At 51.4% G+C, this 13,590-nt stretch overlaps 1 protein-coding gene across 1 annotated transcript in view; it reads left to right on the forward strand.

The window, feature by feature from the left end:
- The window catches only part of WNT9B (Wnt family member 9B), a 48,542-nt gene that overhangs the window by 10,964 nt on the left and 23,988 nt on the right, over positions 1-13,590 (forward strand). Inside the window, exon 4 of the mRNA XM_024760770.1 lies at positions 13,422-13,556. Coding sequence (XP_024616538.1) covers positions 13,422-13,556 — 135 coding nt within the window. The remainder of the gene's footprint in view (positions 1-13,421; positions 13,557-13,590) is intronic.

The following is a 13,590-nucleotide window of genomic DNA, read 5'->3' on the forward strand; positions in this document are numbered from 1 at the left end:
GCTGAAGTGTGTGTTTTTCCTGGTTCTCTTCTTTCCTGTCCTCATCCACCCGGGGCCAGGCCCCACCCCAGGTGTCAAGACTTGTTTCCAGAAGGGCCAAATCTCCATGAGGTGATAACCAAAAGGGCAAACTTGCAAACTCTCAGAGGGGGAATGGGGTGTGGGTGTAGGGGGTTGGTGGTGTCCTGCTCGGTGGCTAGAGGGGTGGGTGGTGACTAGTACTGATTGCCTGAGGCTCTCTGGGGGAGGGCAGGCTGGCTGGGCAGAAGGGTTAGGGTTAGGGGTGGAGAGATGGGCCATTAGGGGACCGGGAAGTTCTGCTGGGCCCTCTGAGGTCTGGTTGGGTTTCTTTTGTAAATATTTATTTATTTACTTATTTATTTACTTGCTTGTTTATTTACTGTTGGCTGTGTTGGGTCTTCGTTGCTGCGCGCAGGCTTTCTCTACTTGCGTGGGGGCTACTCTTCGTTACCGCGCGCGGACTTCTCATTGCGGTGGCTTCTCTTGTTGCGGAGCACAGGCTCTAGGCGCGCGGGCTGCAGTAGTTGTGGTGCACGGGCTCAGTAGTTGTGGCTCGCGGGCTCTAGAGCGCAGGCTCAGTAGCTGTGACACACGGGCTTAGTTGCTCCGCGGCATGTGGGGTCTTCCTGGACCAGGGCTCGAACCCGTGTCCCCTGCATTGGCAGACGGATTCTTAACCACTGCGCCACCAGGGAAGTCCTCTGGTTGGGTTTTACAACCGGAGGTGTTGAGAGTCTTTCGTGGAAAAGCCCATCTCCCTGGCTTGTCACTGACTTTCTATTCCAAGAAAGGCCAAGGGCTCAAGGACGCAAACACCCCTGGTGGCTCAGCGCTGTTCTGAAGGCTAGGCACGGGGTTTAGTCCTTCCTCCCTGCCGCCTCCCACTCCATGGGCTGTCACACCCCTCCCCCATTCAGAGGACCCAGTTTTAGCCTGGAAGGAAGGTCTCTCTCTCCACTTTCACAGCTCAGCGTCCTGTTTTCCCCTTATAACTCCTGCCCAGCTTCTCCCATACCCTCACACCCTCTTATTCTGTGGCTCCTGCTTCTCTGACTTGTGGGGGGAGAGAAGCCCACCCTGACCCCAGAAACATCTCCCCAAATGGCCATTGATGAACTCACCCATTGGCATTTCTCCCCCAAGACAGTACTGAATCCCCCAGATTGGCCCCTCATCTCCCTTGTTCTCAATGTGGGGCAGAGCCATGAATTAATCTCTTGGGTCCACACTCACCTCCTCCAGGAAGCCTCCCTGACCTACAGCCCTCTTTGTGCCTTCTAGCTCCTCATCAATATAGTGATCCTGAGGGGCCCTCAGCAGTCACCAAGATTAGTCCCCAAAGCTTCGGGGTGGTGGTCAAAGGGAGGAGGGTCTAGATCCCCTCTGCGCCCTTCACTCTCCACCCTCTGCACCCTTAGCCCCTTGACCATGAGGTTGAACCTTCACTGAACCACAGCCATTCCCTAAAATGGTCCTGGAAAAGAGTGAAGCAGAGACAGGGCCCTTCTCTCTGGGACAAGACCCTCCCTGTGGGACTCCTTAGTGGTGAGGTCCCACCTCTGAGAGTCCCCCAGGCCACAAACGTGTTACGTGCACCGACCCAGAACTGGAGCCTGTGAGGATGGCCGGGGTCACAGTGACACCTGCTGGGGCTTCTAGGAACAGCAGCTGGGGAGGCACAGACAATGAGTGTTGCCGGGTGTGGGGCGGTGGTTAGGGGCAGTTGGTGTAACATCTCACCACAAATCCTGAAATTCGCCTCAGCTATTAAACCCTCATCCCCTTTCCAGGAGGGAAGCACAAGAAGATGCACAGGGAACAGGGCGTGGGGAATTCCACCTGGGGCTCCCAGGGACATGAGCTACATTCCTTGGAACCGGTGGTAGTTTTTGAACTTCATTCAGAGTCTGTTTTCTAGGGATGTACCCAGAGGAAGTCTGAGGTTGTTCTCTGCATTTCTATGAAGTTTTAAGGGCAAAGAACAAGGACACGTTTTGTATATCTTTGTGTTTTATCTCCTTCATGAGAGGAAGAGAAGTATGTAATACTGCAAATGTCAATGATTAAAAACAGTTCTGGGCTTCCCTGGTGGCGCAGTGGTTGGGAATCTGCCTGCTAATGCAGGGGACATGGCTTCGAGCCCTGGTCTGGGAAGATCCCACATGCCGTGGAGCAACTAGGCCCGTGTGCCACAACTACTGAGCCTGCGCGTCTGGAGCCTGCGCTCCGCAACAAGAGAGGCCGCGATAGTGAGAGGCCCGCGCACCGCGATGAAGCGTGGCCCCCGCTTGCCGCAACTAGAGAAAGCCCTCGCACAGAAATGAAGACCCAACACAGCCATAAATAAATAAATAAATAAATAAATAAATAAAAAGCCAAGCATTTGAAGCCCTTTAAAACAAACAAACAAACAAAAAAAAAAAACAGTTCAGGTGATCACTGTAAAGTCAATTTCTGAAGAAACTAGGAGGAATAAATAAGATAGTGAAGTGAATTAGCACAGTGCCTGACACCTGATAAATACTCAATATGTTAGGGCAATTCCTCCACGGTGGAAGGTGATCGGCCTCCCTGGTGAGCCAGGCTGGAGGGGAGCAGAGGTGCCCAGGGCCACAGGTTGGTTGATGTCTTGGTTGGAAGCCACCCGCTGAGCTGTGTCCTTCTAACGTGGAGGTGTGCTGCTGAGTATCTCCCTGGGATAAATAGAGTCAGATGTGCGAATACAGAAATTCAGGGGTAAGGATTTCAGTTTGCCAAATAACCCTTCACTTCGGGAAGAACCCAGTCTAGGATTCTTGCAAGTATTTCACATATCATCTGTTTTGCTCTTACACCCCTTAACTTGGATAATCGAACTCCACCAGCAACGACAGGGCTACAGAGATAACCTACCCATTTAGCCAGATACTGATGCTCTTCCTTGGCCAGAGTTTGGAGTGTAAATGGGAGAATTTGGGGAGCGGGATTAATGTTGGGGACTCAGCAGGCGCCAGGCCCTGGTCTTGGTGGGTTTCATTTGCTTTCCCATCTAATCCTCAATAAAGCCCCACATGAGACCTGGCACCACTCTCACTTCACAAATAAGGGACTTGTGGGAGTTCCCTGGTGGTCCAGGGATTAGAACTCTGTGGTTTCACTACTGGGCCCAGGTTTGATCACTGGTCGGGGAACTAAGATCCCACAAGCCACACAGCATGGCCAAAACAGCCACAACAACAAATAAGGGACTTGTGGCCCAGGGAGGCTGTGTGACCTAGCCAAGGTCACAGTCCTAGTAAGTGCTGCAACGGGGACGTGCGTCCAGGTCCACCTCAGTCTGAAGCCAGGGAGTGAGGGGTGACTCCAAAGGGCTGGGGCTGGGTACACAGAAAGGTGGTGGTGACCCCGCTCGGAATGGGTATGGAGGAATGTTTGGGGGGATAGATAGCCAATGGTCAGCAAGGCCCAGTTTCCCACTCATGGGGCAGAAGACGATCGGGTATACACCGTTAGGACTGCCACGTACAACTGCTCAGGTTGTGCACTGCAAAAGGGTACCCCATGTAGGAGGGCGCCATCCGCATCACAGGCATATCTGCAGTGACTATTTCTGACAGTTGGAAATAAAATGCCTGGAGGAGGATATAGCTGTTTCTAAATCATTCGGGGGGACTTCATGGTGGCTGGGCAGTATCCTGCCAGCCTTTCCCACACGTACTTCACGTCTTCCTTGAGACCTCCGCCCAAGGGAGTGAGCAGGTGTTGGAAGTGGAGGAACATTTTCTGCCCCATCTCATTGCTCCCAGCACTCATCAGAGGGGCAACAGGGAGTGAAAGCCCTCACTGTCCCCCTGTCCTGCTGTCTCCTCTCAGAGATTCCTGGCTGAAGGTTCAGGCTTTTGCTCTGCTTGCTGGGGCAGGACCTCATAACTGGGGAGGAGGGAGGGAAGGGAAGGAGGGAGAGGAAAGGAAGGGTCTGGAGCTCCTTGGGTGAGCCCAAGGGAAGATGTAGAGCAGGGGCTGCCTTTTTTTTTTTTCACATCACAAATTCATTTTTAAAATAACATCAAAGATCATTTGGGGAAAGGGGAAAGTCCTCTCAATAGCCTCGGTCAAGTTTGGGGACCCTGGGACTGTTTCCTGGAGCAGTATTTGTTGTAACAAGCATATGAGTAGATCAAGCTTCAAGCAGATACAGTCCATAAAATCTGGGTGTACAGAACAGATAATATGGCATGAGGTCTGTGCAGGTAGAGGGAATTATTCACCACATAGAACAGCTCACAAGAGGTTGTTTCCTTTACTAATGAATTTCCATGAGTTTCTATTATTATTGTTGTTATTATTAATAATAACAGTGTCTATTGAATATTTATTCTATTAGACATGCAACTATGTTGGTGGCCATGCTTGCAGCAGATACCCTGTCCCCACGACCACAGCCAACTGGACCAGGTGTGGCTGCCTGACCCTTGGGCAGCCAGTTCACAACTGGCCACAGCCTTTGACAGATCCCGGAAGTGCCAGCGTGGGGTCCCCCTTTTCCCCTCAGACATGTGTTAGGATACATGGCAGATGCCACTGGGCCCCAGAGCTGAATGGCCGTGGCACCATGGGGGTGTCACAGCAGCCATGATGAGCCACGTGCCGGCTGTAAGTTCTGAGAGAAACAGGAAAGAAACAGGAACGAGGAGTTAATAGAAGCAGAAGCAGAAAGACCTGTTTAGAAAGAGTGCAGGGGGAGGAAGCCAGCACAAAGAGGGGAGCGAGAGAGGCAGACCCAGGTACCTGAGAGCCTTGTTAGTAAAAGCATCAGCCTGGCAGTGTGACTTGACTACTCCCCACTGTGTAGCCTTTTCTGTCTTCCAACAGCATCCTCCTTTCCTATGATCCTTACGTAGCCACCGTGTGTCCCCTTCCCTGATGACGCTTACAACAGCGGACAGGAGGTGGGGAGCTTAGGGTTGGAAGGTTCACATCTAGGAAAGAGGATTCCAGCTAGAAGAAGGATGAGGCCAGAGAGACCAACCTAAGGCTCCTTGGAAGCCTGACTGATCAACCTTGCCGATTATTGAGCACCTACAATGTTCCAGGCACACTGTACACGTTACCTCATTTAATCCTCACAACCAGCCCAAAGAATAGCTTTATCCCTGCCTGATTTTACAGTCGGGAAAACCAGGGCTCTGAGAGATTTCAAGTGACTTGCCCAAGGTCACCGGCTCAGAAGGAGAGCCCCAATGCCAGCACAGGCATCCTGGCTGTCCAGGGCTACAGATACTGCTGGGCTGCTTTGCAGTGGGAAGAAGAAAAAGACGTTCCTCAACATTCATCACCCAGTGAGTTCAGCCCTATACCAGGCACTTCTGCGTGGGGAGAGGCTGGCGGGGAGGTGAGTAGAGAATTCCAAAGAAAGAGGCCTCATTTATGGTTCCCAAGACCGTGCCAACTGCCTGACAAAGCCATGTCTCCGAATTGAAAGTCATCGCGGCCCCTGGAGGCAATAGGGCTTCGGAGAAGGGAGAGTTCTGGGGCTGCAGTGCCGGAGGGTTCCTGGAGGAGATGGGCTTGTGGGGCGGGTAGGGACTGGAGAGGAGGAATGGAGAGGGGAGATGGGCTCTGCGGTGTCAGGCAGGACATCTGAGAGACCCGCCTCCTGCTGGCTCGCTGAGAGCCCTTGAGCAAGTCACTTCCTCCTCCGAGCTTCGCGTGCCATGTGCAAAGTGAAGAGGTTGGGGCGACTCCTCTGGGTCCTCCCTGCTCTCTACTCTGGGGGCGTCTCGGCTCGCCTAGAGAACAGCCCTTCCAGCGCGGAGCATCGTCCTCCCCCGGCTGCCTCCGCAATGGGCGGCACCGCTGAGCAGCAGGGGGCGCTCCTGCAGAAGGCTGGCCGCCGCGGCCGCCCTCGGCTCCGTCTGCCTGGCCAGGGGGTCAGAACAGGAAGATCCTCCCTTCTCCGTCCCTCCCAGCCCTCTCGGGTCACTCGTCTTCCCGCACTGCTCCTTCCCACCCCACTTTCTGGGATTAGCTGGCAGGGAGGTTCCTGGAATCCAGGTTTGGGGGCCGGTCACTTCCCTTTTCTGTGCCTCTGTTTTCTGGGTTATGGGAAGAAGAGACGAGTTATTGGGTGGGAAAGACTTCCAACCACAGTAGGTGTCCAGGACAAGTAGATGTCCTGACATTTCACACTCCATGATCTCACCAGGACGGGGGATGCTGCTTTTACTGCCCACCAGAGCCTCCCCCTCGCCGTCAGGATTACAGTTTGCTTTAAACTTTTACTCGAAGTACTTTTTTTTTTTTGCGGTACGCGGGCCTCTCACTGTTGTGGCCTCTCCCGTTGCGGAGCACAGGCTCCGGACGCGCAGGCTCAGCGGCCATTGGCTCACGGGCCCAGCCGCTCCGCGGCATGTGGGATCTTCCCGGATCGGGGCACGAACCCGTGTCTCCTGCATCGGCAGGCGGACTCTCAACCACTGCGCCACCAGGGAAGTCCTCGAAGTCCTTTTATGCAAAGGTAGAAATGACGTCTGGATTCTGTATGGCGCTGGCACAATGAGTAATGCTGAACAGATAGTTGCGGAATGACTGGGTTTTTGAAATCATCTAGACCGGAGCTGTGAGAAAGTCAGACAGGAGCTGCCTCTTCTGAGTGACACTGCAAGGTGTCCACGTTCATCCTCACACTTCTCACCGCTGTTGTGTGAGGGAGACAGACAGGGAGTGTTATATCCATTTGATGGATGAGGAAACCGAGGTCACAGGACAAAGTTAAGTTAGGACCCAGGGTTCTCTCTGCTCAACTGCAGGTGTCCATCCCGTTGTGGTCAGCGACCCCTATTGGAGACTCGTTGTATTACATCCAGGTCATAGCGGACACAATGCCTGGTCATGAGGAGACATGTATGCACAACCTGGGTGCAAAATCCAGAGAAGGAGAGACTGGAGGACACTTTGACACTGGAGCTGGGGGCTAAAAATGAGATTCCAGAGTCAATAACACAAAGCGACAATGTTCAGCAAGTCTCAAAGGCATTTCCTATTCTAAAGTCCCCAACACCCTTTCAATCTACTTCTCACTCCAAAGGTGAACTCAGAATAGCAAAGGGATTCTCCACAGGATCATCTCTTAGAATTATAATGACAACCAGTGGTAAAACTTGATTCCTTCTCAAACATTTGTGTGGCAAATTAGGATGGATTGTACCATTTGGCAAAGTGAAGAAACATGGACTGAAGAAAAGTCACTCTGCAAGATCCTGCCCAAATATCACTACATCTCAGTATTGTCCCAGGCATATCTTCCCTGGAACAATGAATGGCTCGTCCTCTTGCCTGGTTCCCATCTCATTTGGCAGTTCCTTCTCTTTGCTGCAGTTCAGTGGTGAAACATACCGGCTCCCTGGTTTCTAATCCCAAGCTTACTAGCTGGGCAGTTACTTAACCTCCCTGTTCCTCAGTTTCTTCATCCGTAAAATGTTCTGGGGATAAAATGAGTTAATATTCCTATAGGATTTATAACAATGCTTGGCACGTAGTAAGTACTCAATAACGGCTTATACTGATATAGAAATGTCAAAATGCTATATGTACTTATGGACACGTCTTTCCCAACAAACTCTGTGCTCCTCAAGGACAGGACCTGGTTCATCATCTCTTACTCCCAGGGCTTAATATCAGATGGTCAAAGTTTGTTAAATTGAATAGTATATAATCATACTTTCTATGAAAAGGAAATTTTGTAGTAAAATGGAGTTAGTCACTGTGTGTGTGTGTGTGTGTGTGCACTTGTGTGTGAGGAGTTAAGCCTGAGCTTACTGTTTCCCAGAGATAAATTAAGATTTGAGCCCCTCTCCCCAGTTTCAAGGAAGACCTCTGGCTGGGCCATTGAACGCCCACATTGAGTTTAGGAAAACATGCTGTGGTCCAACTGTCTACTAGTAAGACTTTGTTAGTGAGCACTTCCTGCAAACTCATGTGTACCTGTGGTTGTGCAAATGTGACCTGGAGAAGGTGGTCTGTGATGGACACCTTCTAGAACTAATGCAACGGACTGCATTCCTCCAGGCACCAGCTGAACATTCTGAACAAGATGGGAACGCTTTCCTCTCACCCTTCCCTTTCAGAAGCAAGAAGTTACTCAGATGAAAACATACTATACAAAAAGAATACGTGAAAAAAAAAAAAAAAAAGAATACATGAAGTGTGCCTCTGTTCAGAGTCGAATCTTCAGAATATCATTGATAGTAAATTCTGGATGATTTCTCACTTCTATTTCCTTCGAAAGTTGTTTTTCTTGTCCTCCTCGTACCCTTCCTTCCTTCCTTGTTTTCTTTCTTTTGAGCCGTGCTAGTAGCCGTGGCTTGTCCGGAACACCTTTCTGTTATAAAACACCCAAAAGTAGAGTCTTTCATTAGCGCTTTGCCAGTGGGATAGCTCTGGAGTGGATTCTCAGTAGTCGAAGGCAGAAAGCATGCTGCTCGGTGCTGCTTGCCCGGTCATCTCACTGTGTTCTAATGCTTCTGGAAGTGGGAACCCAGGGGGTGGGTATGTATATTCATGGTGAGCCCAGTACCCAGGCAGAGCACAGGCATATATGTCACCTGACGGTTCTGAGTTCACTTTTGGGGGACAATGGAGCAGGCTGTTTGAAACTGGGATTGTCCATCCAGATTGCCATTTCTCTACCTACCTCTGCATTCAGTCTTCCTTGGTCAAGCTCAAAGATGCTGTTGTGGGACTTCCCTGGTGGTCCAGTGGTTAAGACTCCACGCTCCCAATGCAGGGGGCACGGGTTCTATCCTTGGTCGGGGAACTAAAATCCTGCATGCTGTACGGTGTGGCCAAAAATAGAGATGCCGTTGAATCGAGGCTGGAGAAGGGCCTGAAGCAGGGGCAGAGGCGCAAGGAAGTGTCATACCACCTTCCATACAACACAACCTCCACTCAGAGCATAGTTCAGGAGCAAAGAAGGCTAGGAAGGGAGGAAGGAACAGAGGTAAGAAGGGCTCAAATTGGAATTGCCATGGGTGAGGTGTGCCCTGCCAGCTATAGCACAAGCTCCCCAAGAGAGGACAGGAGCCCTTCCTATAGAAGACTAGGTAGATAGATGCCATAGGAGAATGTCCAGGAATACCTTCCCGGTTCCCCTCCCAAATATTTTTCCTGCCAATGCTTAAAGTTCTACCATTAGAGGGACTTCCCTGGCAGTCCAGTGGTTGAGACTCTGTGCTTCCAATGCAGGGGGCCCAGGTTCGATCCCTGGTTGGGGAGCGAAGATCCCACATGCCTCATGGTGTGGCCAAAAAATGGGGGGAAAAAAAAGTTCTACCATTAGAGATTTATTCTTGTGCCTTTGTTCCCTCCCACATTTAAGGAAAAAAAATTTCATTATAAATGTTAAATATGCTTGCGATAGAGAATTGGAAAATACAAAGAGGATAAAGACATTTTTAACACACACTCGCAACCTCCAAGGCACCCACAAAAAAGTAATATCTTCGTATCCTTCTCTCCCATCTTTTTGGCTGTTTTCAAGCATAGTTGTGTCTCCCACGTGTGGAATTCTGTGACCCACTTTCCCCACTTAGTTTCAGTCCTATTTCAGTCTGATGTTCTGGAAAGATCAAGTACCCAGCCACCAAGTACCGATCAGTTCCATAATGCTGAGGAAGTTACTTACCTTTCTGAACTCCAGTGTCCTATCTGTAAAGGGGGGACAGTGATGCCCCATGTGATACCTCATGGCCCCCTGGAACCAAATCAGAGAGAGAGTGAGAGTTAAGGCCAGTTCAAATGTGCTGGGGTAGGACGGATGGGAGTGGTCAGAACAGAACTGGTTACAATGAGGCCATAGCACAGAAAGCTAGGTTGCAGGGAGTGGGGGAGCCCAGGCAGAGGGACAAGTGAGCACACCCACACCTGTCCGGTTGGGTCCTCCCCAGGACCAGCTCCCCTGAGCAGCCATGCCTCGGGCTTGGCTTGGGCGCTGGTGCCTTCCCTCCGAGCCACTGGGTATCACTTGCCCCACTTCCTGTTGGGTCGAGTCCATTTCCGGTGCAGCCCTGAGGGTGGTTAGAGAGAGATAGCCAGCCTGGAATCCCTCATTTCCACTTGCTCACAGCCTGGTGGTGAGCACAGGGGATTGTGTGAGTGCCGGGCTCTGCCTGGGGCCTGGGCTTGACTTTGGAGCTCTGGGGGACCTGGGGTCAGACAAGGATGAATGGCTCCTGGGGGTTTGCTTCAGGCAGGGTGGCCTGGTCTGGGGGCAGGTTTGCGGGGAGGATGAAGAGGCCTGAAGCTGGATTTGATACAGCCTACACAAGCCTTTCAGATCACTCATTTGTGACCTCCATGGTGTGTGTGTATGTGCGCTTGCGCGCACAGGGGGCGAGGAGAACTCCATCCCCAAGCTGTGGCTGCCTTGGGCTGGTTCTTGGAGACAGGTAGCTGCATGTGGATGTCTAAGAATGCTTCTCTTGCATACCTGTGTGAACGTGTAGGTCCGGGAGCAGCTGTGGGTCTGCCTAGGAATTTAGACAGCCACGGGGGAGGTATGGGGGAGTCTGTGTGTCACTGAATGCCTGGACTTGTGTTGTAGAGTGTCAAGGTGTGTGTGTGTGTGTGTGTGTGTGTGTGTGTGATGGAGCACGTGTCTGGGCACGGGAGGGGGTGTTTCTGTGAGCAGGCATTGTGTCAGAATAACACTTTCTATCTCTGCAGCCCCATAAAAAGGCCTTAGACCTAAGTTACAAGCTGACGACAACACACATTACCTGAGTACATACTAAGGGCTAGGCCCTGTGTCAGGCCCTGGAGATACAGAAAGAAGTAAAACTCACCCTCCCCCCCTCCCCCCCACCCCCCATTGAGGAGCTCACGGGGCAGAGCGGGAGGTGTGAGGAACAAATCATTATGGCCCAGGCTGTAAGTCCTGAGGGCTGATCCTTGTGTCTTTCCTCAGGGGCCCCACAATATCACAACTGTGGAGATAATCTGTTTTCACCATCATCTCCTCCTCCAGACTAGAGCCCCTTAATGATGATTGGCACTTAGGAGGTACATGATGCTCTGTAAGGATGAATTATGCAAAAGGCCACTGTGAGTCAGGCTATGCCTGGGTGGCCCTCAGCCAGCCGTGGCCAATCATGAGTGACAAGCAGTGTGACCGACCCACTGGGGCTGGGCTTAACTCTTGCTTCCACTACTTACAGCTGGGTCACAAGCACCAGCTACTTAATCTTCCTGAGCTTCACTTAACTCATCTGTGCAATGGGAATAATGATTGCCCTAACCTCTCAGGAGGCTTGAGGCTTCAGTGAGACATGCTGGACCCAAGGGTGGGGTTCACACCATTGGCTGGTGGAGGCTCAAGAACTTCCTTCTGAGTTTGGGATGAGCAGATGCAGACTATTACATATAGAATGGATAAACAATAAGGTCCTATTGTATAGCATGGGGAACTATTTCAATATCCTGTGATAAACCATAATGGAAAAGAATATGCAAAAGAATGTATATATACGTATAACTGAATCACTTTGCTGTACAGTAGAAATTAACACAACATTGTAAATCAACTATACTTAAAATAAAATTTTTTTAAAAAGAACTTCCTTCTGGATATTTCCATGTGTATCTCACCATCCAACCACTAATGTCCCCAGTGAATCTTTGGTGTTTTCTCCAATTTCCCTGCATCACAGCTTTAACTGTCAGATGTCAACATGTAACTTTTATGAAACGTTGAAAATGTGTCACTTTGGGAGAATGTGCTTCCCCCTCCTCGCCCCCCCCTCCAGGCATGTGGATGCTTGTGTGTACTTGTATGTATGGTGGGTGCCCATGGGCATGAGGGGCAGCTGGGGCAGCTCCCTCCTCACCTGCCCGAACTCAGGTGCCCATTGGGGTGGCTGGCGCCTGGTGGGGGCTCTTTTTCCTCTCTGACTCACACTGGTCCAGCTTGGCCTCCCCTCCTCTGAGCCTCGTTGAGCCTGGTTCAAGGTCTTACTAGTTGTGTGCTGGAGCTGGTTTGGACTGGCTTGTGGAGCCACCTGTGCAAATCTCTTCCTAACTCCTTAGATCAAGGATGATGCCACATTGGTAGCTTGAAATCAGCCACGGTGGCAACATTTGCAGCACGGGCATCTGCAAATGATATAAATCAGACTCCCACCCACCCCGCCATGCAGCACACCACTGGTCATACCTGCAGTTATAACAACCCCTGATACTGAGTGCCAGCACCTGCTAGGCATTTGGCATCACTCTTTTTTTTTTGGCCGTACCACGCTGCTTGCAGGATTTTAGCTCCCCGACCAGGGATTGAACCTGTGCCCTTGGCAGTGAAAGCATGGAGTCCTAACCACTGGACCTCCAGGGAACTCCCATGGCATGCACTCTTATTTGCACAAAAATCCTGTGAGATATTTATCGTCATCCCCATTTCATATCTGAGGTTCATAATTTACGTGATTTGAATTCATGTCTCTGGCCACCACACTGGACCGTGTGCTTCAATAAACAGAGCCATGAGATGCGATATCGCTGTCAGAGTTGTTAAAGATCATGCATTAGCTAATCACTCCCCTCATTGGACAGGGGAACTGAGCCCAGAGAGGCTCACTATGGCTGCGGGCTTCCTCTTAATATTGCGGCTCCCATCTTCCCACCAGTCTCCCAGCGCCTTTGTGTTCACAAAGCCAAGGTCACTGTCACCTGATGTTCCGCATGCATGGTTGATTTTTTGGAAACTTTGCATGCAGATCTTGACATTCAGTGCAAGTTCTATTTTGTTTTGCTTGATTTGACCCAGTGTTCAAGACTCTCAAAAACATATTAAATCTTGCTTGGGCCATTTGTGGTATGCCTCCCTCCTAGATGGGTGCCACACACTGCCTTGATCACCGCACCTTCGCTGCAGGAATTGGGGTTAAACTTTAAAAAAGAATAAGCAAGACAGAGCTTTATGGCCCAACACTGGACACCTCCACCCTGTCTGACAGAAGTTCTGGCGTCTACACTCTTTGGAAGAAAGCAGGTTCCTCTGCCACCCCCATCCTGGCTCTGCCTGCCCTCACTGACCAGAGGATCTGCATTTTTGTTCCATGAACATCAGCAAATGCTCACTGAGACGTCCTTCCTGACAGTCTCCTGTTTAGAAACTGGGCTCCCTTCTCCCCACTCCGCTCTGACCAAGGGACCCCCACCCCGGCCCCAACCAGGACTCCCTTTGCCGTTAGACGTGCATTTCTCCTGCTCTGGAAGAGCGGCTCTGCATCCACAGCCGGCCCTGCCTTCGGAGTCGTGGAGCCTGGGCAGAGGGACCCGCACCGGCCCGTCTAGAGAGCGGACGAGACACTACTTTTGCTCAGACTCCAGGCGCCTCCCTCCTTCTACGCCCCCTTGTTCTTTGGGGGAAGGTATCCTGCGTGTGCCTCCACCCCGCCCGGAGGGGCAAAAACTCCCTGGTCCCCGGCTCGTACCCCCATCTTCGCCTCTCCAGGCGCGGGACCTTCACGTTCAGCCGCCGCATCTCCAGGCCCGCACCGCGTCAGGTGAGCTCTCACCTGGGGAGGGTGGGCGCGGGAG

Source organism: Neophocaena asiaeorientalis, unplaced genomic scaffold (genome assembly GCF_003031525.2).
Source record: "Neophocaena asiaeorientalis asiaeorientalis breed wild unplaced genomic scaffold, Neophocaena_asiaeorientalis_V1.1 scaffold30, whole genome shotgun sequence".
NCBI lineage: Eukaryota > Metazoa > Chordata > Mammalia > Artiodactyla > Phocoenidae > Neophocaena > Neophocaena asiaeorientalis.